A 25,929-nucleotide genomic window follows, 5' to 3' on the forward strand; every position below is an offset into this window, starting at 1 on the left:
ATCAGTGCTTGATGATTTCTAAAAGGAAAAATAATCTCTCTCTCTCTCTCTCTCTCTCTCTCTCTTTCTTTCCACCCCCCCCCCCCCCCCCACCCCACACACACACACACACACACACACACACACACATTCTCTCTCTCTCTCTCTCTCTCTCTCTCCCTCTCTCTCTCCCTCTCTCTCTCTCTCAGTCCCAGCCCCTGAAGGTGTCATAACTGTGCTCTCTCCCTCTCGCTCTCTATCACCGCCTTTCAGATCTTTAAAAGCCGCTGCTTGCCGTTTCTCACTCGTTCTCGGTTTGTATCCTCTGGCACTGCAGGGGACTCCCGGCTTGCAGCCTCACCAAGCAAAGCTGAAAAGCGAGCAAAGAAACAGAGAGGGGAAGAAAAAGAAACAGACTTCCAGAAATAGCATCAGCCACGTACGACAGAACCGAGCATGGAGAACCTGAGACCCAGACGCAAGATGTCTTTCCTTTCCAACTTGACACCCGTTGTCCTGTTGCTGATCGTCCACTGTGGGTCCTGGTCCCTGGCGGGTCGCTTGGGCCCCCACAAAAACTGCCTGACCTGTAAAGACGGGCACTCCTCGGGCGCGGGCCGGGCCTCCAGGGACCCGGCCGGGGCGGCCAGCGCGACCGTGTTGGCGTCGGGGGAGCCCTGTGGGGTGTACACCCTGAGCTGTGCCAGGGGGCTTCGCTGCGTGCCCCCTCCGCGTGAACACAGCCCCCTTCAGGCTCTGCTGCAGGGCAGAGGCTTCTGCGCCAAACAGAGCAAGATGAGTCCCACCGAGAAGCCCCGCCCCACAGGTAAGAGTTTCAGCCAACGGATGCCTTTGCGGTTCCTTCCTCCGCGTTCCCGGCGTGCTCTTTTTCAGCGGCGTCGCGCCGTGCCGCATGCGGTGAACGGTAATCTGCTTTAAGTGCCAAAGCAAGATAGCTCGAGGATGCATTTCAGGTTCCACGGATGTGCTGCAAGCCGCTGTGCTGCAGTGTCCATATCAGAGGCTTGGTAGGATGACAAAACTGTAACTGAACCAAGGACATGTGCATAAAGTGCCGGGAATAGCTGCTGGTTTGCATGTGATGGCTGTAAATTCCTGAAGGGTGTAAAGGCATTTCTGTGATTTGAGGCTTTCACACATCATAAATGCACACGATGAAGATCACTTGTAATTATGGTCATGGGTATGAATGTGAAAGGCTAGTATGCAAGTACAGATGTGTGTCTCTGTGTGTGTGTGTATTTGCAATTGTGCACGTATGTCATGCATATGGGCATCAGAACTATTGAGAAGAGCAACAGAGGAGATGAAGTGTGTGTGTGTGTGTGTGTGTGTGTGTGTGTCTTGAGTATATGTGAGTGTCACCCACATTCTGACAGTTTAATTTTATGTCTCCATCTACTGTTTACTTTAGGTCATTACAATTTAAGAGAGCCTATATTGTCAGTTCATGAGAATGATTTGAGGATCTATTCCCTAAAAATGTGGGGGGTTTATAGTTCAAGTATCCTGAATCAAGCAACATATACTCTAAAAAGTACAGCCAAATATATTAATTCAGTCAAAGCACTGTCTTTCTCTCAAAAATGCAGTCATTTTTCAGTACTGATGTCCCTTTTTCTCACAGGGTCACATCCTTCACACGGTGGTGAAATAGAAAAGGTGAGTCTATCCTTTGATTTTTGACTTCTATAATTAATGCTTACTATCTCAATTGAGCATGAAAAAGACCAACAAAAAATAAAATAAAAAATACCATACTGGAATAGGGTTAATTGTGTTTTATTATTTTAATAATTCATTCTAAGCACTGCAATATTGCATTTATAAATATATAAATGTGCAAGACAGGTCAGATTGTGGCTGTATAATTTAAATTGAACTTAAATGGTTTTAAAACATTCTGTAATCCTGAAAATCCAAATCCTTATTTTATGATTTTATTACACCAAACTCTTTTGTGTACCTCTGGGTTGTGTTATGGAAAAAAAATTATTGCCAAAATAGAATGGAATGATCAAAATGCCTCTTAGAATTATCCATAATACAAATCGAAAGGTATGATATGCGGTATTCCAATATGTAGTTTTCAACATTTCCTCACCAGGCTCCATGTCGTAAGCTGCTCAACACTGTCTTGCGAGGTCTTGAGCTCACCATTTTCCAGTCTGATCGCGACATCTACATCCCGAACTGTGACACACGTGGGTTCTACAGGAAAAAGCAGGTATTGGTTGAATAAATTAGGCTGGTATTGTTTGACCTTGCGGAAGTTCAGAAGCTGATTTTGCCGCTTTAGTTTTAATAAATGAACTAAGGAGGAGGTTTTGAAATCTGAAGGGTATTAATAAGACTTTTGTGAAGCTAAATATATTTATTATATGAATTTTGTACATCCTAAGAGACTCAGTGAAGAATTAAGACTGTCATGTTTCCCATATGTTTGTTGAGATTAATTGTTTAGTATAACATTTGATTACATCTATTTTCATCCACTAGTGGGCATATTTAATTTTGTATGAAGTTGAACCATATCCAGTTTTCATTCACTAGTGGTCACATATAATTTTGTTTAAAGTTTAACCATAACTATTATTTTTTTATTCACTAATATATATATATATATATATTTTTTTTTTTTTTTTTTTACACAACGATTTTTTTCACTAGTGGTTATATATCATTTTGTTTAAAGTTTAACCATAATTATTTTTTTATTTACTACTGGTCTTATGTAATTTTGTATAAAGTTTAACTATAACTATTTGTTTTATTCGCTAGTGGTCATATATAATATTATAAAAAGTTCAACCATAACTATTATTTTTTTCATTCACTAGTGGTCATATATACTATTTTGTATAAATCTTAACCATAATTATCATTATTAGTATTACTTTTTTTGATCATGTGATTTTTGGATATCTGAAGGTCACTGTTATGAGACGCTTTGTATTGAAAATGTCAGTGTGACAAAATTCGAGGCTGATAAAAGGGTAGTAAAGCACAGAAAAAATGACAAATCAGAACAGAACAATCTCCTGTGGTCTTGCAGTGTCGGTCCTCTAAGGGCATGCAGCGCGGGCACTGCTGGTGCGTGGACGAGCAGGGCAACACCGTGCCGTCACGTGCCGGGGAGGATGGCAATTTACCATGTGATGGAGAGTGAGGGGAGCGACGGCCCCACAGCTCTGAGCCTGGAGGAAGAGGAGGGGTACAGGGAGAGGGGATGACTTCAGCTCGGTGCAAGACACTGCCTGACCAGGACACACCAGGGATAAACCACTTCACATGGGAACGGGCCCTAACTCAGAACGTCCAGAGCACGTTCACTGCCATAAACTCGACCATCATGAGCATCAGCATCAGAACACAGAAATAATGACCACTACACCACATGAGCTTAAGTCGAGATAGGTCAGCTCTTACAGAGAGATCTTTAATTCCTTGCCCTACAGTAGAACTTCTTGTGTGTGTGTGTGCGTGTGTGTGTGTGTGTGTGATAGCTATGTTTGCTTCTCAATGGGCTGTTATACTGTTAAAACCGTCCCCTCTCCCCTTCTCCAACGATACACTGACTAAACTATACTTAAGAAAACGGAATATACTTTCTTGTCTAATTTATTCTGGAGTTTTACTAAATTTCCTTGAATACTTTCCTTGAGGACCTGTACACATTGTCATGTAATCGACATCTAAACACTATCATAATGTGCACATTCGGAAAGTACTCCTTTTTCATTCATACGACACTGACTGCAAACACATCGTGGATTATTTGTACATAAGTGAGTTTATTGTGGTTGGTTGTGTCATGAGGTGGAATATTCTTGAATGCTGATGGCTGTTACCTTTTTTGAGAAGTTGTTAGGCATATTTTTATATATTTCAATATGCTATTTTATATATATATATAAATATATATAAATTGTGGATTTATTTAATGAACTACGATGCCATGTATTTTTATATTGTCAGCAGTTTTTCATTGTCAAAACAGAGCTTATTTTATTCGCTAAGTGAATCAGTGCCATATGTTGGTGACACCATACAAAGGGATTAAAAACAAAAACACAATTTAAACATACCCTTTAGAGAGCATTTACTGCTGTACATGTGTTTTTTACATTATTATTATTATTTCTTGTAAGTTGTTTCATTATTTATGTTGATCCTTCAGTATTGGAAAGTGTTACTATATCGCTTAATTTTCAATATTTCAGATTGTATTCTGGGTAATTTGTTCAGAACGCTGTGTTTTCTCATTTCCACAATGCATTGAGAAAAAAAGTGCACAAAATAATGTCTGATCAATGTACCTCACAATGATTTTGTTGTATCAATATATGTGCCAGTAGTTGTGGGCCCTTGAAAAGGATCCCATTGCAAAAATTATAACGTGTGCAAGAACTATGAAAAAAAAAAAAAAAAAACGGATACAGAGAAAAATAAATGCATATGTTAATATAAAAACAGACTCTTTGCAGAATCTCATTTAGAAACTCAAATGCATGAAATTGAATGTGAAAACTACTATCAAACCATATACATGCACCACTGAAATAGATGATAGAAAGCGATGAATTAGCAAAAGCAACAAGAAAGAGCAGATGCTGCTGTTGGCAGCAAAAATACAGCCATATGGTCATACAAATGTCATCATTCAAATATTGCCTTGTGCATATTGAGCTATGGTGACTGTGCATTTCTGTGAGCCTAGAGCAGATTTTGCTTACTAAGAATGACTGTATGCTGTATCAGGGTATAATATCTTGTTATATCAGCCAAGTAGAAACATATAATGTTATTTATTCAGTTTAATTATCATAACAATTTAAGAGTAAATGTTTTGAGTGCTGGAGCTTTTGTGCCAAGACAGATTCATGCACATGTATACTCACACAGCAATCCATATGCTTGTTTCCAAGGTAACAACATAGCCTATAGCAGAATATAGCATATGTCTGTGCTTTCATCATGTCCTACTTTCTATCACTGTGACTTGAAGAGTAAGCAACATTTTTGTATGCATGTATTATTCGGGGCAAGGGTGATATGGGCAAAAATATAGGCCTAAATGACATTTTACCCACACATATTCGTGACATTCGATAAAGTCAGTAACTAAAAAATAAAATAAAAAAAAAGTTCCTTAAATTCTTAAAATTTAAGATTCCTGCGCCACTACAGGCATCAAACAGGATAATGAATTTTCAAAAGACAACTCCAACTGTCTGTTTATAAACTTTGGGCCCTATTTTAACGATCTAAGCGCGTGGTCTAAAGCGCAGGGCACAAGTGCACTTAGGGCGTGTCCGAATCCACTTTTAGCCTACTAGTTTAACAACGGGAAAAATAGTCGGCGCGCCAGGCGCATGGTATAAAAGGGTTGTCCCTATTCTCGTAATGAGTAATGGGTGTGTTTTGGGATTTACGTGTGTTAAACCAATCAGTCTCTCATCTCCCATTCCCTTTAAATGCCAGTTGCGCTCGCGCTATGGCAGATTCGCTATTTACATGACAGAATTTGATAGTGGAAAGACCGAATGCGTCTCTAGAGCACAAACGGAACTGCTCGTGCGCGAGGTAAAAGTGCCATCTACGGGGCAAGCCGGATTCCACCATATCTTTATGTAGCCTACACAATAATAATCTTTTACATTGTAATCCTTTCATTTTAAATATTTGGCATGTTTGTGTGCTGCTGTGCGTCCCTGTGTATTTAATGGTGCAGTTTATTTCTGTTGCCTCAAAATTAGCAACGTGCCAACAATGCGCCAGAACACACCTCGCTTTCAGACCAGCACGCCCACGGGCGCAAATGCATTTGCTATTTAAACAACGTGGGGCAGGACGTGAAAATGATAACTGCGTCGGACTGAAACTAGCAAAAAACACTTCGCGCTTTGCGCTGCATTGCGACGGGTGTAAGATAGGGACCTCAGAGTGTATTTGACTGACAAAAAATAAAAATACTAATTTACTGATTTCGACAGCTTTTAGGAAAATGTGAATAGTGCTTAGGCCTACCTGTGCAAAAGATGCATCAAAGATGGCATGGGTGGTTGTCAGGGCATTGCTATACGAGTAATTCAAACAGTCCTCTGAGTGACATTTCAGGTGTTGTTATGCAGGTTTTGGGTAGTTGCTTACTGGCCAGAGTCAAAGTCCACCCCTAAGTCTCTATTCTGATCTCCAAACGCCTCGAGTTCCTCCTTCAATCATGAAAAATCGCCCTCCGATTTGAGTTCTCATTCCAGTGACTGGAAGTCCTACTCAATTCCGCGAATCGGTTCTTTCGAACAAATCGTTGATTCTTGATGCGATTACGAAGCACCTGACATATTTGCGTATATTACATGCTCTAAACATTAATTGCAACAGTAGCCTATTATTTATTTTATCATACAATGTTTTTGTCTTGGAAAGTATCATATTAATTTGAGAAAATGGACTAAAGCTGCCCCTTAGCTATACGCAAAAATAAATGTCCTGATAGGCCTATGATTAACAACCAATAGCCAATTTAATTTTTAATAGGCTATATTGAATATTCATAATATATTGTATTAATATATTACAATATATTTAATAATATATAAGGAATTGCCACTTTTGATATATTGAACAATATGACATTATAAAATGTGTAACTATATGCAAACAATAAAGTGAGATAAAAGTGTGAATATGTGTTTAGCTTTATGCGTTAAGTCATGAAAGATAAATTAATTAATTTAAAATTATAGTAGCCTACAGTTTTTAATATATATATATATATATATATATATATATATATATATATATATATATAGTATAGCCATACATGGTTCGTGCATATATTGCAGTAGCCTATATGCAGTATAAAAGTATAAGCACTAGTTTTCATAAATGTATTATGTAATGTATAGCATTTTATTTTCCAGTATATTCCCATAATTTTATGTTTTGTAAGGGAAGCCATCTTTTAAAAAGTTCATAAACAAACATCTCTTTAGAATGACATTAGAAACCAAAAATCAAGAAAGACACATGAGTCACTTTAATATAATATAAATAAGGTCCGATCCAGTCCAATTCCTGAACGAACCGATATTGTGAATCGGTTCAACTGAATCATTGAAAAGATCCACTTCAAAATGAACGGTTTGTCTAAATATGCCATTCATGTCCCTAGCAAGAACGAGTTTAATAGTTATGGTTAGATAAATACTTATATTTTGTCACTGTCTCATCTCACCTGTAAAACCACATGACGTACACTCAGGTGAGATCCTGCCTGACTCACATTCCTGCTGTCACAATACATCAAGATCTGTTCCTCTGAACTTGTGGGAGGAGCATCTGGATCACTGCCACACTTCAGCAACCTAGTGTTGTTCACTTCCATGGAGAATCGGTCCATCTGGGCCTGCAAAACACAGCGGAAAACCAGCCCCCGCGGCTTAGCTTAGCGCTTGTGCTGTTCGACCGTTGATTTTCAGTTAGAGGAACCGGAGCAGGAACAGAGGGAGGCGGATCCGAGAGGAAAACAGACCGCTGCTGCTGCGTTACAGGGGAGTGACCGACAGTGATGATGGCGTCTCTCGGTAACACCGGCAGCGCCTCCAGCCCGATGGTCATGCTCGCCCCCAAAACCAAGACCAAAAAGAAACATTTCGTGCAGCAGAAGGTGAAAGTGTTCCGGGCGAGCGACCCGATGCTCAGCGTGTTTATGTGGGGCGTTAATCATTCGGTAAGGTGGTTTTTGATTCACTTTACATCCTACATCACACAACTGCCATTTTATGAGCTAACAGTTAGCTGCAAGCACGTATATTTGGGGATATGAGACATTTAAAGCATTGTCTGTAGTAATATTAATAAAATAAATAATTAGTGTGTACTGTTATTGATATGGTATTGACATATGATGTCACGCGCAAACCGGATATACATTGTTTCAATGCACGCGGCGGATTTGCAACTGTTGCTAGCGAGCGATGTCCGATCTGTGAAGGAATCGTTCTTTTGAGTCGAATCTTTGAAAGGATCCGCTAACAGTCTCGCTGTTTCTTGAACGAATCACAGACTGAATCGGAGTCCGACAAGTTCATCCTATTCTAGTCGGCTGTTTAGGACATGTCTGACTCGTATTGTTAATTTTAGTATAGTTTAATTGAAATACAAATTACAATTAGATTCTAAACGTTTTTTTTTGTGTGATCTGAATCGCGGCTTCATTGCAATGGCACACATGTAGCCTTATTCCAAAAATCACCTGTAGGCTATTACTAAACGTATTAAACATATGTGCCTATATATGACTTTATTGTAACGTTTTAGAGCATGCAATATGCCACTCTGGAATGACAGGGACCACGTAATGTAATAATAACGTCATGAGGTAAACGAATCACTGAATCGTTGCTTTGAACGGTTCATTGTCACTGTTCGAAAGAACCGTTTGACAAGACTCCGATTTCTCATCACTAACTGTTTCAGAGAAAGTCAATATTGTAAATATATACATTTATAATCTTAAATTTGTCTATATGAAACAATTTAGTCAAAATACAATAATCATGTAGTCGATCCAAATTATTTAAATGCAGTACAAATTATGATTGAAATTCCAACAGGAATCCTGTACACATTCCTTTAAGACTTTCGAGGGATCGGGAAGTAATTGCCTATAAGTGCAAGTTTGAGTTATACGAAGCATTTGGTTGTTGCATAATTAGAAGACTGGGAAATCTTCATGCAGTGACTTGTCAGAAGAGGGAATATACATGCATTGAGTCATTCAGTGTTGGGATATGGATCTCAAATCTGCCAGTGCAAAATTCATTTCAGATGCAATTTTTTATTTATTTTTTACCCACTCTGTTTTCCAGATAAATGATTTAAATCAAGTTCCAGTGCCCGTCATGCTCCTCCCTGACGACTTCAAAGCCAACACCAAAATTAAAGTGAACAACCATCTCTTCAACAAGTATTTATCAAAAGCACATCATTATTTTACACACATTTTCATTGCACAGTGTGTGCTGTGCCTACAGCTGCAGTAGGAACATGTTTACCTTCATTTCGATGTAATGACAGTGAAAGTTTGTAATTGGCAGTAACATCAATGCAGCATTTTGCCTTCAGATGATTGGAAATGCAGAGTGTGAAATGCAGTATACTGAAAAAGCTTTCAATGCAAATGTAAAATGACCGTTCTGTGCCTTACAGGGAGAATCTTCCAGGCCATTTTAAATTTAAGGAGTACTGTCCACAAGTTTTCAGGAACCTCAGGGAGCGATTTGGAATTGAAGATCTTGACTACCAGGTGACTTTTTTTCCTTATTTAAAGTGCCCAAGTATGCTATTTTAAAGGTTCCTAGTTTTATTTTGGAGGTCTCCTACTATGTGTTTACATTACATGCATCCAAAAACACTTTAATTTTCTCATAACATACATTGCAGCATCACCTATTTTCTCACTGTGTTTGATAAAGGATTCGGTCTCTCTAAACTCCTCCTTTCCGAGAGTCTACTCTGCTCTGATTGGTCAGATGACCCAGTCTGTTGTGATTGGTCTACCGCTTACAGCGCATGTCGGAAAACAAAATTCCCATTACCATATTGAAACTTTGCAGACCTTTAACATTCACAAACAGCTATATTACATATTACATGAAAGGTATCCGAAAATATCCGAAAAATCATAATGGGTGAAACATTTTAAAAACTATCATGCAATGCAGCCCTTAGGGGCTTTCGCACCAGAAGAACCTTTTCATAGTTCCTAGAACTATTGGCAGAAGTACCCGTTTTTTGGCATGTTCACACCGCAGGAACTAGGAATGATTTTAGTTCTAGGAACTCCTTTTGGAGGAACTAATTTAGTTCCTACTTCAGAGTCGGTCTAAACCAGCACTATAGGAACTACCAGTGATGTTAGTGCCAATCAGCCGAACGCACTCGAAACACCAGCACCCGCCATTTAAAAAAAAAAAAGCTGTGTAAACACACAGATTATAGCCTATATCTCTACGAACATGGAAAACAGTGATAGATGGGCCTCTTAACCTTTACACTGAGGAGAAAATCCAACGCAACTTTGAGGAGACCAAGCCAAACATGATGTATTTCTGCTCAGCTAGCAACACTGGACATCAATCACACAGCATACGCTAATACCTTTTTTCATTTACTGTCTGCTTCCTATGTATAACAGATCTATCTAATAACGTATTAGACAGGACTGTTAGACAGATCGTAAACTAACGAACACGGAGAATGCGAACGCTGTGTTCTCAGGCTCTGGCATTCTCATCGCTGTCAAAATAAAAGTCAAAACAACAGGCACTACGTCACTTCAGAGTTACTACTGGCGGTGCGAGTTCAACCAGGAAAATGTTCCTAGGGGAACCATTAGTTCTTGGAGAACCACCCTGGTGGCTAGTTCCTAGAAATAAGTTCCTAGAACTACCCAGTGCGAAAGCCCCTATTGATAAACCAGCTTGTATTTGGACATTTTAAACTTCTCAAATATACACAAGCTGTTGTTGTCACTTGTCAAAAGTATTTTATTATTTATTTTCTTGCATATAATATAATATTACTACTAAATTTGGTCTGAAGTTTTTATGTGTGCATGGATGTTTTCCATCAGGTGTCCCTGGCCCGCAGTGCGCCCATGAAAGGCGATGGACAGGGAGAAGGTCTTCTCTTCACGTCCTATGACCGTACGCTGATAGTGAAGCACATCTCCAGTGAAGAAGTAGCCGACATGCACAACATTCTGTCTGAGTATCACCAGGTATCTCACAATGTTCTGGTTAGGACATTCATGCTTAAGTCAAACCATGAATCTTTATTCCAACATATGCAGATAATTAACATCTGCTCAACTGCTGTATCTTTCATGAAGATGTGATAGCTGAGTGTCTTAAACACATTGGTATTTATGTAGAAAGTGGTGTCAGATCAGGTCAGGTAAGACTGCTACAGTCCAATCATCTGTTCAAATGAAATGTATAACTTTTCCACCAAAACCTAGTATGCCAACAAAACTGTCAGGAGGCTTTGTCTTATTTATTAAGCTTTAGCTTCAAAGATTAAAAGCTGGTTGTAAAAAAAGACATATTGTATTGCATTTGTGTTATACTTTTTTTAGCTTGTTTTGCTGTCCTCTTTCTTATACTTATTTGTATATCATTATACACTGCCCGGCCAAAAAAAAGGATTTAAATAGGCAAATGCTTAAGAGTCTATGACTGGATCGTTATCGCAGTGATTATTATGTTTCTAGACTGTTAAATGTTTGGCAACAGTTCTTCTAACCCTAATTGATGGAGTGTGTAGCTTTTCATTTCGTAGACAACCATGTAGGAAGACACATCATGGCCATATTCCAGGATGACAATGTCAAGATTCATCAGGCTCAAACTGTGAAAGAATGGTTTGGAGGGAGCATGAAGAATCATTTTCACACATGAATTATCACCTTTGAGTTCAGATCTTAAATTCATTGAGAGTCTTTGGGATGTGCTGGACTCTTGCATTGGCAATACAAGATCTTGACCAAAAACTGATGCATCTTTTGATGGAAATAAATGTTGTGATGTTATTTCCATCAAGAGGTGCATTCTTTTTTTTTGGTAAAGATCAACATCCCAAAGACTTTCAATGAATTTAAGGTCTGGATAATTCATGTGTGAAAATGATTCTTCATGCTCCCTCCAAACCATTCTTTCACAGTTTGAGCCTGATGAATCTTGACATTGTCATCCTGGAATATGGCCATGATGTGTCTTCCTACATGGTTGTCTACGAAATGAAAAGCTACACACTCCATCAATTAGGGTTAGAAGAACTGTTGCCAAACATTTAACATTCTAGAAACATAATTATCACTGCAATAATGATCCAATCAAAGACTCTTAAGCATTTCCCTATTAAAATCCAAACAGCGACTTTTTTGTTTTTGGCCAGGCAGTGTGGTTTACGTATTACACAATTTTGCTTGTGTTGGAGAAATAATCTGTCAAAGAATTCAGACTCCAGCTATTTTTATGTTTTGTTTTTCCCAGTTGGGATCCACACGCCCTGTCGTTCATTTCCTCTTTACATTGTCATCCAAACTTGTTCAGTCACTGAAATCATTTTCATGTTCCATCGCACTTCCTTGATATAGGTAAATTTATCTTTTTATGATTGACAATGAGCTTTATTGTTCTGGGTGCTAATTTAAAGGTGTAGTAGGTGCAGTATGTTTTGTTTATGTTTATAGTGGATACAGCGGTGTGTATAATGACACATATTGGCACGCATATGGCATCATGATAAAGTTCTTGGTTACCATTGTATAATTAAATTTTTAGGTGTGTTTGTCATGAATTGTCTTAAAAAGACTGACTTTTTTTATTTTATAGATATAAAACATTTTAAGAGCTCTTTAAGACGTCAATCAGCCTCAGTGTGGCCGCGTTCATGTGAATCATAGGTTAGTTTAGCGTTTGTGTGCTTCTGGCTTGTTAACAGTGCCGTGACAGCCATGAGAAAAGTATGTGTGAACTTGTTTAACAGTTTCCATTGTAGCTGAATGAGTAGATTTTAATCTAGACTGTGCTTCTGCATTTGCGCTGCCTTTATATTCACGACATGCCCTGAGGGTGCACACTTAGCCAGGAATCAGTCTCAACAAAATTGCTATTAAATTATGAGCTGATATTTGCTTTTAAGTGCTATTGGCATGCCTTTCCCTTCATATTTCATGCAGCTTTAGTGCAGCATAGCGCTGATATCAAGTTAGTTGGTCAATGATGCAGACAGAGAAAAACACTAATTTATTTTGCCTGTGGGCTTGTTTTAGTACTGGATACCATATGCTACCCAAAGTTCATTGTTTATGAACTATGTGCCATTGCATGAACATTTTAACCATAAACTTTATGGGTAAAGCTCACGAAATGTAACTCTTTGTGTTTTGTGTTGTTGTCTCACAGCATATAGTGAAGTGTCATGGCAGTACACTTCTCCCTCAGTTTCTGGGCATGTACCGTGTTACGGTGGAGAGTGAGGACACGTACCTGATCGTCATGAGGAACATGTTCAGCCACAGACTCGTTGTCCACAGGAAGTACGATCTGAAGGTAGGGGCAGAGATGTTGCTGAATCATCAGGATGGTTTTGACTGATGCTGTGGGACTTAAAGGAGAAGTTCACTTTTAAAATGAAAATTCTGTCATCATATAATCACCCTCATGTTGTTTCAAACCTGTATGAATTTCTTTCTTCTGCTGAACAGAAAGGAAGATATTTAGAAGAATATCAGTAACCAGGCAGTTTTTGGGTCCCATTGACTACCATAGTAGGAAAAAAATATACTATGGAAGTCAATGGGACCCAAAAACTGTCTGGTTACTGACATTCTTCTAAATATCTTCCTTTCTGTTCAGCAGAAGAAAGAAATTCATACAGGTTTGAAACAACATGAGGGTGATTATATGATGACAGAATTTTCATTTTAAAAGTGAACTTCTCCTTTAACTTTTCATAGCATGACTGATATTTGTCTTTGCACATCATTAACTTCTCGAGCAATAAGCAAACAGCACTTAAATCATGCGTCACATCCCCTTAGACCTGGTTTAAGAGATTTAGGTGGACATGATTGATGAGTAGTTCATGAATAGTATCTCTGTTATGTACCTGTTATTGAGGAACTGAGTGCTGGGTTTCACTGTCAAAGCTGTCAGTTGAAACATTCCTGTGGAGGAAATTCAACAAAAAAAGGACAAAAAAACTTTTGCATATATATATTTGCATGTATATATATATATATATATATATTAGGGGTGGAACGGTACACAGAAGTCACGGTTCGGTTCATACCTCGGTTCAGACATCACGGTTCGGTACGAGTTCGGTACAATGGAGGGAAAAGCAAAACAAAAATGTAGAAGGCACTTTTTTTTTTAATTGTGCATGTCTCAGGCTGTACCACCAAAGGAAAATAAATGCCTTAAGCCTTGTATTTTTTAAATAAGTTTTATTAATAAAGTGAAGGCATAGAATCAGTTTATTTGTAGTGCATTGACAATGGTTTTATATAATTGGTTTATTAATTAAATTAATAAAAAGACAAAAAGACCTTGAGATATGTTTGGTAATTGTACCTGAATGAATTTAAAATTAATTTGCTATATTTCAGATCAATATATATTTTTTTCCTTACAATTTTAATTAACACTAACTTTATTCTCATCTGAATTCTAAATAATTTATTTCTGTATAAAATATTAGCCTACTACCATTTGACTTTATCAACAAATTTGATTTTCTTTTTAATCAATGTAGAAGGTGTAACTTACTCACTGTGTTGGGTGACAGTTGTAGTAGGCTACAGTTTGACAAGAGTTTACAGTTTGACAAAAGCACAATTGTGTTTTATTGCGAGTAAATATAAGTAAACACTTTGCAGTTTGAATGAGATCCTATAAACAAAATGACGGAGTATGTTTTTATGTTTCCACTGTTCGATCGCGCCCGCGCCTCTCTCTCTCTCACACACACGCGCGAGCGCGCGCGAACACGCAAGCACGGACTCACTCACACACACACACACACACACACACAATTGCAAACTTGACATCGCAGCCTGTCCATCTTGCCACGGAGCTTCAGAGCAGAGCCGTTGAAAAACCATAGTGAAAAACACAGCTCTGCTTCAGAGCTAAGGCGGAGCTACAAATTAAGTGTCCCTAAAGAACCCGTGTATCTAACAGTAGTTCCGCATTAATTAGTTTGCACGCGAGTTATATTTATTTTTATACCGTGTATTCTCCGTGTATATTCATGCACCGAACCGTGACGCCCGTACCGTTTCGGTTCAATACGAATACATGTACCGTTCCACCCCTAATATATATATATATATATATATATATATATATATATATATTGAACCTATAACATTTTACATAGATAAGATCTATTAGTAAATTATTTATTTTTTCATTTGATAAGTTCAATTCATTTCAATGAATATTTTTGAACATGTTTTATATTTTGCATTTAACATTTTTAATCAACATGGAAATAGTGGCTGTTTTGTCAGAATTATGGAGCATGTGATCAATATTTTTGTATTTGCTTTGTGATATATTTACACTAAAGTTAAAAAGTTTGGGGTTGGTAAGATTTTTTTAAATATTTTTGAAAGAAGTCTCTCATGCTCACCAAGGCTGGATGTATTTGATAAAAAATACAGTAATATTGTGAATTATTATTACCATTTAAAATAACTTTTCTATTTGAATATAGGCTTTTCCTGTGATCAAAGCTGAATTTTCAGCATCACTCCAGTCTTCAGTGTCACATGATCCTTCAGAAATCATTCTAATATGCTGATTTGCTGCTCAAGAAACATTTTTGATTATTAGATGTGCTGATTAATATTTTTTTTGTGTGGAAACCGTGATTTCAGGATTCTTTGAATATAAAAAAAGAACAGCATTTATTTTAAATAGAAATCCTTAGTAACGTTTTAAATATTACTGTCACTTTTTTTAATCAATATTACTGAATAAAAGTATTAATTTCATGAGTAAAAGCTTACTGACCCCAAATAATAATAATAATAATAATGCTATGTCTATTATCAAGTATGTGAATGGCAGGAGTATCTTTGTTTTAGCTCCTGGTGTGAACAGACCTTAAAGGTAGGGAGAGGCTAAGAAAATATCAAGCTAGCTTTGAATATGAACACAACTTTCATGAATTTTGAAGCCTAAATGCAGTCGCCGGAAGTAAAAAGCTAAATGTTGGCTGTAAACGGTCCCACGACTTCAACGTCACCATCACTAAGCTTCCAACAACTCTTTCAGTTTTTATCAAAAAACATTTTACCAGAAAGTTTGAGTTAGAATAGTTTATAAGAGCACAATTATAAGCATTACAAGGCTGTAAAAGCGGACTGAGTGATGTTTACTCTCCTCGACTGCCTCTGTAGTCCCATTTAGCCACTTGTTAGCAACCACCTTTTTCATTACAATCATGTAACAGCTTAAAAAAATCACGAGTGGGGTAATACTGATGTGTTTTATGTCGTAGAATAAAACATGAAAGTGTCTTGAGCTTGAGTTTACCACAGACCTTTTTTTGCCATTTACAAAAAATCCCATTCAAAAAGCCCATTGACTTCGGGACGATGGAACCGGAAGTGCTAAAATGCTAACTCGTTTCCATGTTTTGGCCTACAAAGTGATGTCATACCTGCACCACTCTATTGAATAGCTACTTTAATCTCCTGAATGAACAAAAAATTTCAGGATTCACACTTGTAAGTTGCTGCTGTAAATCCCAAAAAGTGACTGTGAACCAGCCATAGTAAACACCTTTCCTAATTAGGCCTACACTGCATAAACCTTATCTTTTCTGATAAATAATATCATTAGATAAAAGTTCATACATAGATTAGTTAAGGTTATTTTTTTGGTAAATTATTGGCTATCTTTTTAACCAAAGGATTAATTGACCATTCAGAAAATAAACAATAGATTAACCATAAAAAATAATCGATAGATTGAATCCATTGAAAAAATAATCGTTAGTTTCGGCCTAGCATAAATCCGAGGACGTGGACAGATCCGGGTAGAGGGGTTGCCATCTCGAATAATTACGGTTACGACATGGCGTGAATGCAACGTAAGCTTGTTGTTTTGGTTGAGGAGAAACTGTAAAAATGTTTGATTCTGAGATTTCCACAGAAGATTTATGTACATGTTTTAATATTTACCACTTCTATTATTGATTGCTATCATGTGAAGAGAGTTTCAACCAGTATAACAAAAAGTGTATTAAAACAAATTGCCTACCCTACCGTTAACACCCACAGTTAGAGCATCTGATGCTGATACATTTAATGAAAGACACACTCAAGTCTGTCTTGAAGTGTCTAACTTTGTGTGTTCTTCAGGGATCCCTGGTAGACCGTGAGGCCAGTGACAAAGAGAAGGTAGGACATCAGTCCAGTTAAAGTTACCTGGTACAACATCAGACACAAACTCTTCGGTCTTGACATTCTTGCTTCTTCTAATGCAGGTAAAAGAGCTGCCCACTTTTAAAGATGTGGATTTCAGAAATAACATGCAGAAGGTGTATGTGACAGAGGAGCAGAAAGAGAAGATTATGGAGAAGCTAAACCGAGACGTAGAGGTAAAGATATACACAATGAAAATTTGGACTTTTTAAAAATGTATATTTCACTCTAGCCACGTTTACATGCACTCAAATAATCTGTTAGTGATTGGGTTGATGGGACTGAACAGACTTCGTGTAAACACCTCGATCGATACGATCAGATTGTAAGGGGTGGTGTACACCTGAAATAATCCGTTCAACAGGAAGAAATTAAGCACGTAAAAGCTTGAATCTGACTCTTGTCTCAATCGGACATGTGCAGTGCCATGATGCATTTGTTCAACTACATTTTACGTCATACAAACAGGTGTATGATTATTTACATCTCATGTCTTATGAAATGGTCACTGGATGAAATATTTTATAAAAAACTCAAGGAATCAAGGAAAAAACAACAATTATACTCAGTATGAATTGGATTGCAACATTTACCCCTGGTTTCACAGACGAGGCTTAAGACCAAGACTAAAATGCATGTTTGAGCAGTTTTAACTGAAAGAAACTTGCACTGACATTAAAATATGTCAGAGCCATTGTTTTGTCTCAAGATGCACACCAGTAATGTTTTTTTCAAGGGCACCTTTATTAAAACTACTTGAATGTCCTAATTGAACTAAAGCCTAATCCTGGCTGAATCTAAGGCCTGTCTATGAAACCTGGCCTTAGGATACATAACAAAGTCGCTTTAAGGGCAAGTCATTTCACTCGGTGGCCATCTTTGAAGCGCCTCTTGGGCAGCTATTTCAGTCATGCAAGTGCAGCTTCTATCTCTTTGAATTGGGAAACGTTAAATTCTCCAAAGCTGTTCACAAAGCTTACAATTACATTTTGTTTCTAAACGCTCAAATCATGACAAAAATCAGCATTTTCAAGGCTGGTCCAGCCAGTGAGCGTCACTGCATTTAGCGATTGACGATTGGTTCTCTTATTTAAAAGGCGGGGCTTATTTCGCCATATTGCCTGTTGCACTTTCTCTCATAGTAATATGAGTGCCAGTCTTTGCATATCTAAAGTCTTTGGTTTATAAAAACAGAACATCCAGAATCTGAAATTGGATTGGATTCATTCCAATTGATGAAAATTAGTGCATATAAACACACTTTAGATTAGGATCCAATTCTCACTATTAAATAACTATTAACTGTGACTTTTGCCTTAATAAACTTCTAATTACTGCTTATTAATAGTAAGTAAGGTAGTTGTTATATTTAGGTATTGGTAGGATTAAGGGATGTAGAATATGGTAATGCAGAGTAAGGCATTAATATGTGCTTTATAAGTACTTATAAACAGCCAATATCCTAGTAATATGCATGCTAATAAGCAACTAGTTAATAGTGAGAATTGGACCCTAAACTACAGTAAAGTGTTACCAAACTAACTACTGGAGGATGAACCACAAGAGGTTATAAAATGGTGATGTTAATATTTCCATTAATCTTTCTATGATGATAGTTCCTGGTAAAGCTGAAGATAATGGACTACAGCCTGTTGCTGGGCATCCATGACGTGGCCCGTGGCGAGCGGGACGATGAGGATGCCGAGGAGCCCTGCTGTGAAGATGACGCTGATCCCGAGAACGGCCTTGCTCCGGCTGCACAGGTCGGCTCTTACGGCACGTCGCCAGAGGGCATCGCCGGTTACATGAACTCCTTCAAACCCCTGGGCCCTGGAGAATTTGACCCTTACGTTGATGTATATGCTGTCAAAAGCGCAACAGGTAAGTTCTGGCCTGTAAAACAGAGGGTCAGGGGGTGGGACCCACCGAAACCCACCCTGTGTCAAGCATGTATGGAAGAGGGAAATGGGAAAGGATGTTACATGTGTGCTTGTGTTGGATTCCAGGAGCGCCACACAGGGAGGTGTATTTCATGGGCCTCATTGACGTGTTGACTCAGTACGACACTAAGAAGAAAGCTGCCCACGCGGCAAAGACCGTTAAACATGGCGTAAGTGGAAAAACACTTTTAATGCGCACTTGTCCAATATAATTCTGAGATATGGGAGGTTATAATAACATGACTCATTCTTTTCCTTCCTTTCAGGCTGGTGCTGAAATATCTACGGTTCATCCAGAGCAGTATGCCAAACGATTCCGGGAATTCATCTCCAACATTTTTGCGTAACCACCTCTGGGTGTCCTTATCCACACTTATCACAAGGTCACATTTTACCCCAAAATCAAAAGAAATTTTTTTTATTATATATTGCATTGAAGAAATTAGGCCTATTTTTTGGCATATTTCATTGGGACATTATTTTTATGACAATAAATCACATTTGCCCCCCTCCCCAAAATTGTCATTACTGTAATATGCACAGATGTTTTTTTTTTTTTTTTGAGAATCTCATTGCATGCATTCGTACACACACGCACACAAGTATACATACCTTTTTATAAAAAATTACTGTTATTGCCATGAAAATTTTATATATATATATGTGTATATGTGTACACACACATACTCATTACAATAATACAGTGTATACACTATTTATTTATTTGCATTATAATGAGAATTTGGAGGGGAAATGTGCTTAATTGTAATGAAAATAATTTGTGAATACAAAAAAAACAAATTAAATGGACTTAATAGGCTTAATTTTGAAGCAAAATATAATATCTTATTTCTTTCTTTTGAATTTTAGGATGAAATTGGCACCGGACATGTTCTTCACACGCTTTGTCAGATTCACTCAACATGTTTCTGCAGTTTCTATCTACTGTTGTCATATTGATTAGTTGATATCTTTTAGCGCCTGTTGGCTGTGCTTCATATTTTCACATAGTTTCATAACACGATATTTAAGCATGACATGTTGACGGGGACTTCACATTCTCATCCACACTACATCTACATTCATTAAGTGCATCTTCACAAATTAATAGAACTAGATTCACACGAATTCACAACCCATGTGACACAACCCACAAACATGGGAACATTGCCTAATCTTTTAAGGAGATATGACTCCAAACCTGTAGCAGTGACATAACTTGTTCTTGGTGTGCTCTCTCTCTCTCCCTCTCTCTCTTTGGACTTTGGATTGGCAGAGAGAGAATCCACCGCCTTAACCATTTGCTGAACCGATTCTGGAGGAATAGCAGAAACTCATGTTGTCTGATGCTTTAAGTGCATGCTAGCTTCACTTGATATGCAGCACTAGAATGTTGTGAGGAGGGAAACAAGATACTTTGTAAAAAAATAAAGAAATAAATAAAAAAGACCAGCTGGGGACCCTAAGTGTACAGTAAGGGTCTAGATTAAAGTAATATTATGAATTGAATGCTGACTGTTTGTATGAACGGATGGAGCACACACTATTATTTTCTCTTATTTGAGCTATTTTATGCAGTTAGCCTTAATGCCGAAAAGAGGAATTTTGTAGTTTGTAGTAGAAATACTTTAGCAACACTGAGCTGATTTAGTATAAAAAAATGCCTTATTGTTGCATTTTATTTATTTTGCAAATCAGTGTTTGGACCAAATATATTTTTCAGAGATTTCCAAAAACATGGTTTCTGTTATTTATTCATTTTAGGTTTGTATGGCACAATTATATCCATAACAGTTGTAATTTAAACTGTATTTTTAGAGCTGTTTTAACACCTTAAGATGATGTTACATTGTGCTCACATAATGCACGTAACGACTGTAATTATAATAATGTGCATTCTTAAGTACAATAAAACTTTTTTTTTTTTTTGCTATATATTGGGTGAAACAGAAATTGAATCCACATTTACATATAGAAGATTTGTATACAGTTTCAGTCAACCGTTTATACTGCCTATTCATTAATAATAATAGTATTATATATTATAATAGTATATATTTATAAAATAACAAATGGATGTATTTGCTCTTTTTGATTTTTATATATATATATATATATATTATGTTAAAATAATACATAATTTTGGAACTAAAATCAGGTCGTAGTTTAACCGGAGCCTCCGTGATGTCTGGACCCGCACATGAACAGGGGTCAAGGACAGGATCCACCTAGGCCTTTCCAGGAGCTGTTATTTTGCTGACAAACTCTTTCCTGTCTCACTGACAAAAAGATGTACTCTAAACAATGGGGAGCATGCAGCGGGGGAAAGCCAATCGTCTAACAAACTGCTGACGGTTTCTTGTGGTCGTAGGAGTAGCTGGAACACGGAGTTCAGAGCGTCACATTATTCTCCTAAAGGCTTTTCATACTGTGCTGGGTCAAGGCCAATTTTTAACCCTCGTTTAAAGGGATAGTTCACCCAAAAATGAAAATGTTGTCATTAACTCACCCTCATGTTGTTCCAAAACTTTATGAGGGTTAATATTTAAGTGTGAAAAGCACTAATAAGCCTCATTTGGAGCCAGTTTAAATTTTGACTGCATAGATATATCTCAACTTTTTTTTGTTGTTGCAGATTTGGGCTTTTGAGAATAGCATACTATCATATTCATATCACTATCATACTACTCTTAAAAATACTACTCGTAATATTACAAACGCTGTTTTGAAATGGATTTATTAAAAATGGCATCCACTGACAATTAAATGCAACCTACAGTAGCAATGTCACCTGTATGACGATATTGTAGCATACAACTGTTTCAAATGTTAATCTTTATGTGTTGTTTCAGATAAAAAAATGTTTTAATAGTAACCAGTATGCAGCGTATACTGCATAATATTCAGCAAGCAGTAATCCATTCTGAACAGCCGTACACACAGGAGTCCATACGAGCATCAATTGAAGCACATTAAAGTGACTTGTTTTATTTATAATTCAGGCAATAATTTGTCCAGCTAACATTTCATGAATTACGCCCTTTGTTGTTGATGGACTTGCTATAAATGATCATTTTCAAACAGAAATGTCTTAACGCTAAAGTCAACCCAACTACAACATTTCAAACATTTGTTCTTTGAAGCCATAAGCACCAGAAATGGGTGTCTTTAAAGGGATAGTTCACCCAAAAATCTTGTCATTTACTCAACCTAATGTTGTTCCAGACCTGTATAAGTTTCTTCTGTTGGAACACAAAAGATGATGAAGTGAAGAATGTGAGTAACCAATCAGTTGACGGTAGCCATTGACTTCCATAGTAGGAAAAAAAATACTATGGAAGTCAATGTTTACCGTCAACTGTCTGGTTCCCAACATTACTTTAAAAAAAAAAACATTAGATTGAGTAAATGACAAGATTTTCATTTTTGTGTGAGCTATCCCTTTAAGTCAGACTAGATAAGTGATCGTTTTGTAGTGTTCTCAACCTCAGTAGCAGTTGCTGAAATGGTCAGTGGGGGATGCCGGGGGTGTTGTGAAGGAGTTTGATGTACGGCTGGCTTCCTACCTCTCTCTTGCTCTGCCTGCCACTCACTGCCGCCCGGCCACCAAAGCATTTCCTGCTATTGTCCTGCTGGGGGTTGTGTTTTTTCAGCATGTCAGGCACAAAACATCTAATATTTCCTTTTCCTTTTAGACTTTCAGAACTGTGAAAAGATAATCTGGAAAACTTCCAGAGGCCCCAGGGCCCCAACACATTTAACTCGTGTTCAGATAAGAACAAAGTAGTCAATCCACGCACATCTAAATAATTCACAGTTGAACTGTGGCGTTTATTATGGTGGCAGCAATTGGACACATTAAATTTCTTTTTATTTAATTGATTTATTAATTTGTGTAGAGACACCCTGCAGCAAGCACCTAAATTCATAATCATAAAAAGCACTTTTTTGAACAACCGATTTCTGCTACAATAATCATGCAACTTATCAAAGGTCATTAATTATGTTCAAAAATGTGTATTGTAGTATTGCTAATATTGCTTCTTAATTATAAATAGCTTTTTTTGCCTAATTTGCATGTAGATCTCATTAATATGCTAATTAGCACATGTAAAAGCTTATCTTATATACATACAGTATCCACTGTATAAAAATACTGCTTAATGATATGTGCAAAATGTTGGTTACTGAGAAGAAAATGCAAGAGATGTACTGCAATTGTTTAAAACAGTGATTCTCGCTCCAAACACATAAGCAGGCAGAATTCATAATGTGTTTAGCTACCAATAAGAGTATCATGTGCCTGCTCATTAGTACAGATTTGGTGTGCTTAGGGTACGTGTAACATATACACCCTTGGGCTTGTGCATAATCCTTATTTTGTTGTTGCGCCACACCCTGCTGCAACCATTTTAATTCCATCTTGGCTACACACATTGTTTAGACCAATACTCACAGAAAAACAAACATTCTCTCCGGTTATATGGATGATACTATCTGCTATCAAGAGATTCTCGGAGTCCTTCCTGCCAGATTCAATCCCCTCCTGTCCTGTGAGGATGTCCTGTCAGTGTGACGGTGGAGCAACCAGGCGCGTGAGAGAGAGAGGGAAGAGCTTATTTTGCCCCACAAGCCAATGTATGGCTAGATCCCACACAACATTCCAGTCAAGCAAAGCCTCCAGTGATATTTCTCCAGGACTGCTTCTACAGAGGGGTCGCCGAACCTGAGAGCCTCATCAGCAGCAACTACACAGCAAGGTAGGTCACCTAGCCCTGTCATTTAGGAAACTATAATAATTTGATTAGCATCGATCCCCGATGTAGTTGCTCGGGATATGTTGGCTTTAATGTTCTAATTTGGGAACAAAAAACGTAGGTAATCTTTGATATATTTGGTGCCAAAATACTTTTAGAGCAGGGGTGGGCAACTCTGGGCCTTGAGGTCCAAACTTGTTAAAAACTTGCTGAGCTGGGAAAGGGCAAAAGGGACAGATTTTAGGGGGAAAAAAATTCACACAATTCTCTAAAAGAAGGGACAGGCAACTTTGGCCCTCGAGGTCCAATTTAGGGTTTAGCTCCAACCCAAAAATCTAGCCAGAGTCTTCAGGATTGCTTGAAAATAACAGACATGCATGTTAAATAAAAGTTAGAGCTAAACTCTGCAGGACAGCATATATTGTTGGCCTAAGTTGTTCTGCCCTGCTTTTAGATGATGGTGTGACAAAAAATTTCCACTAAAATCTGTCCCTCTTGCCCTTTCCCAGCATAGCAATTTTTACCCGTACAACAGGTCAAGTGAACAACTGTCTGTTTCTGTCTGCAGAACATGAGCTTCGATCTACACAACTCGTCGTACGACCTCTACAACGACACGCTGTGGTTTGTCAACGAGTGCACCATCCACCTAGACGAGAATGGCCGACGGATTGCTCTTTTCCTCCTTTACCTGGTGCTGTTCATGGTAGGGTTGGCTGAGAACACTGTGGTGGTGTGGGTGAACTGGCGTAGGCGGCATTCGGCGAATGGCGTGCTGTTCTGCATCATCAACGTGAGCTTGTCCGACTTAATGGTGATCTTCACCATGCCCTTCTTCATGCTGGAGGTGACCATGAACAAGGTTTGGCTGTGGGGCTACTTCCTTTGCAAGGTCACGCACCTCGTGTACGTCATTAACTTCTACAGCAGCTCCTTTTTCCTGGCCTTCATGACTCTTGAGAGATACTTGTCCTTGGCGCGTCCTAACTCACCCGCCTGCTTTCCCCCAAACCAAAAACGCCGCTGGTTGCTCTGCGCCGGGATCTGGCTCTTGTCGCTTGTGCTGGCCTTGCTGGAGAACGTCCACGTTGAGCTGTTGGAGTGGGATGAACCAGGCTGCTATATGGTTCCCGAGCACTACTATACGGAGTGGTTCGTCTCGGTTTCCTTCCTTTGCCTGATATTCCAGTTCCTGGGCCCGGCATCAGTCATCATCACCTGCAACGTCTTGATCGCCCGAGCCATCCGCTCATCCCCGGACATCCAGAACCGCCGGGACGTGTGGTTGGTGCATGTGTACTCGCTGGTCTTTGTGGCCTGCTGGCTACCGTACCATTTGGTGTTGTTCTTGTTGACAATCGACGACCTGGATTGGCACCTGTTCTCCTGCAACATGGTCGGGGTGCTGTACTTCTCGTTTAGCCTCGTGCAATGCTTGTCGCTCTTTCACTGCATCGCCAACCCAATCCTCTACAACTTTCTCAGCAAGAGCTTCCGCAACAATCTAATAAATACAGTGATCAGCCGCATCTCTTTACCGCCGGCCAGCATGCCAGCTAACGCTTTAGCCGACAACACAGGGACGGCCGCGGTGAAAGAGCGGAAGCTCAGCAACACCAGCACGAGCCACTCCGACATTGACGCGTGAAGAGGGAAACTCCTAAATGACGATTTTGTGGAGCAAAGCACATGAAACGGCCTTGTTGAGGCAGATGTTTTTGGTCATTTGCTTGATAACTAGCCATATTGTCTCCTGTTTTTCTCACCTCAGTATTGTTAACAGTGCAAGGAAGGAAATATTGTCAACATTTCGTAACCTTTATTTCCACCGGTTCCTTTTGTCACATCTAGGAACTCAGTAATAAAAACCCTAACCACATGCCAGTGTAGACTGTTTTGATTGTTCTACTCGACAGAAACTTTCACTTAGCTGTCCATACTCTCTCAATAACAACACCTATAGTGATGATTAAATGGCTTTTTTTGAGCTCAGCAACTTGTTTGTACATATTGTAATGGATGTGATGTCACAAAAAATGTATAAAATTTATTTTAAAAGTTATGTCTGAGTGAAAGGGGGAGCAAATCGTGGAGGTTAATGTCATTTTGTTGTGTCCTGTTATGTCCTGCACCGATGTCTGGAAAATTATTATCCATCATAGTAATGTTTGTTGAATATAAATACATTATAAATACTTTTAACATTGATAATCTGTGG

General features: G+C 38.3%; 3 protein-coding genes across 4 annotated transcripts; all 3 read left to right on the forward strand.

Moving 5' to 3' along the window:
- Positions 1-286: 286 nt before the first annotated feature.
- On the forward strand, positions 287-3,601 carry igfbp6b (insulin-like growth factor binding protein 6b). The gene is made up of 4 exons (XM_084098752.1): positions 287-805; positions 1,628-1,662; positions 2,108-2,227; positions 3,056-3,601. Exons 1-4 carry the CDS (start codon positions 436-438, stop codon positions 3,167-3,169), a joined length of 639 nt encoding a protein of 212 aa, XP_083954878.1. The 5' UTR covers positions 287-435; the 3' UTR covers positions 3,170-3,601.
- Positions 3,602-7,325: 3,724 nt separating this feature from the next.
- pip4k2ca (phosphatidylinositol-5-phosphate 4-kinase, type II, gamma a) lies at positions 7,326-20,889 on the forward strand. Of its 2 annotated transcripts, XM_084098743.1 has the most exons (11): positions 7,328-7,735; positions 8,877-8,974; positions 9,217-9,313; positions 10,643-10,789; positions 12,978-13,124; positions 16,952-16,990; positions 17,077-17,190; positions 18,631-18,895; positions 19,021-19,124; positions 19,221-19,337; positions 19,825-20,889. In XM_084098743.1, exons 1-10 carry the CDS (start codon positions 7,574-7,576, stop codon positions 19,299-19,301), a joined length of 1,254 nt encoding a protein of 417 aa, XP_083954869.1. In that variant the 5' UTR covers positions 7,328-7,573; the 3' UTR covers positions 19,302-19,337; positions 19,825-20,889. The 2 variants fall into 2 exon arrangements, with proteins under 2 accessions (XP_083954870.1, XP_083954869.1); XM_084098744.1 differs by having other exon boundaries at positions 7,326-7,735; positions 19,221-20,889.
- An 881-nt stretch (positions 20,890-21,770) lies between these two features.
- ackr5 (atypical chemokine receptor 5) lies at positions 21,771-25,922 on the forward strand. The gene is made up of 2 exons (XM_084098746.1): positions 21,771-23,714; positions 24,280-25,922. The coding sequence occupies exon 2, from the start codon at positions 24,283-24,285 to the stop codon at positions 25,357-25,359; it is 1,077 nt and encodes a 358-aa protein (XP_083954872.1). The 5' UTR covers positions 21,771-23,714; positions 24,280-24,282; the 3' UTR covers positions 25,360-25,922.
- Positions 25,923-25,929: the final 7 nt, after the last annotated feature.

The sequence above is a fragment of the Abramis brama genome, assembly GCF_963993115.1.
Source record: "Abramis brama genome assembly, chromosome: 22".
NCBI classification, from domain to species: Eukaryota; Metazoa; Chordata; class Actinopteri; order Cypriniformes; family Leuciscidae; genus Abramis; species Abramis brama.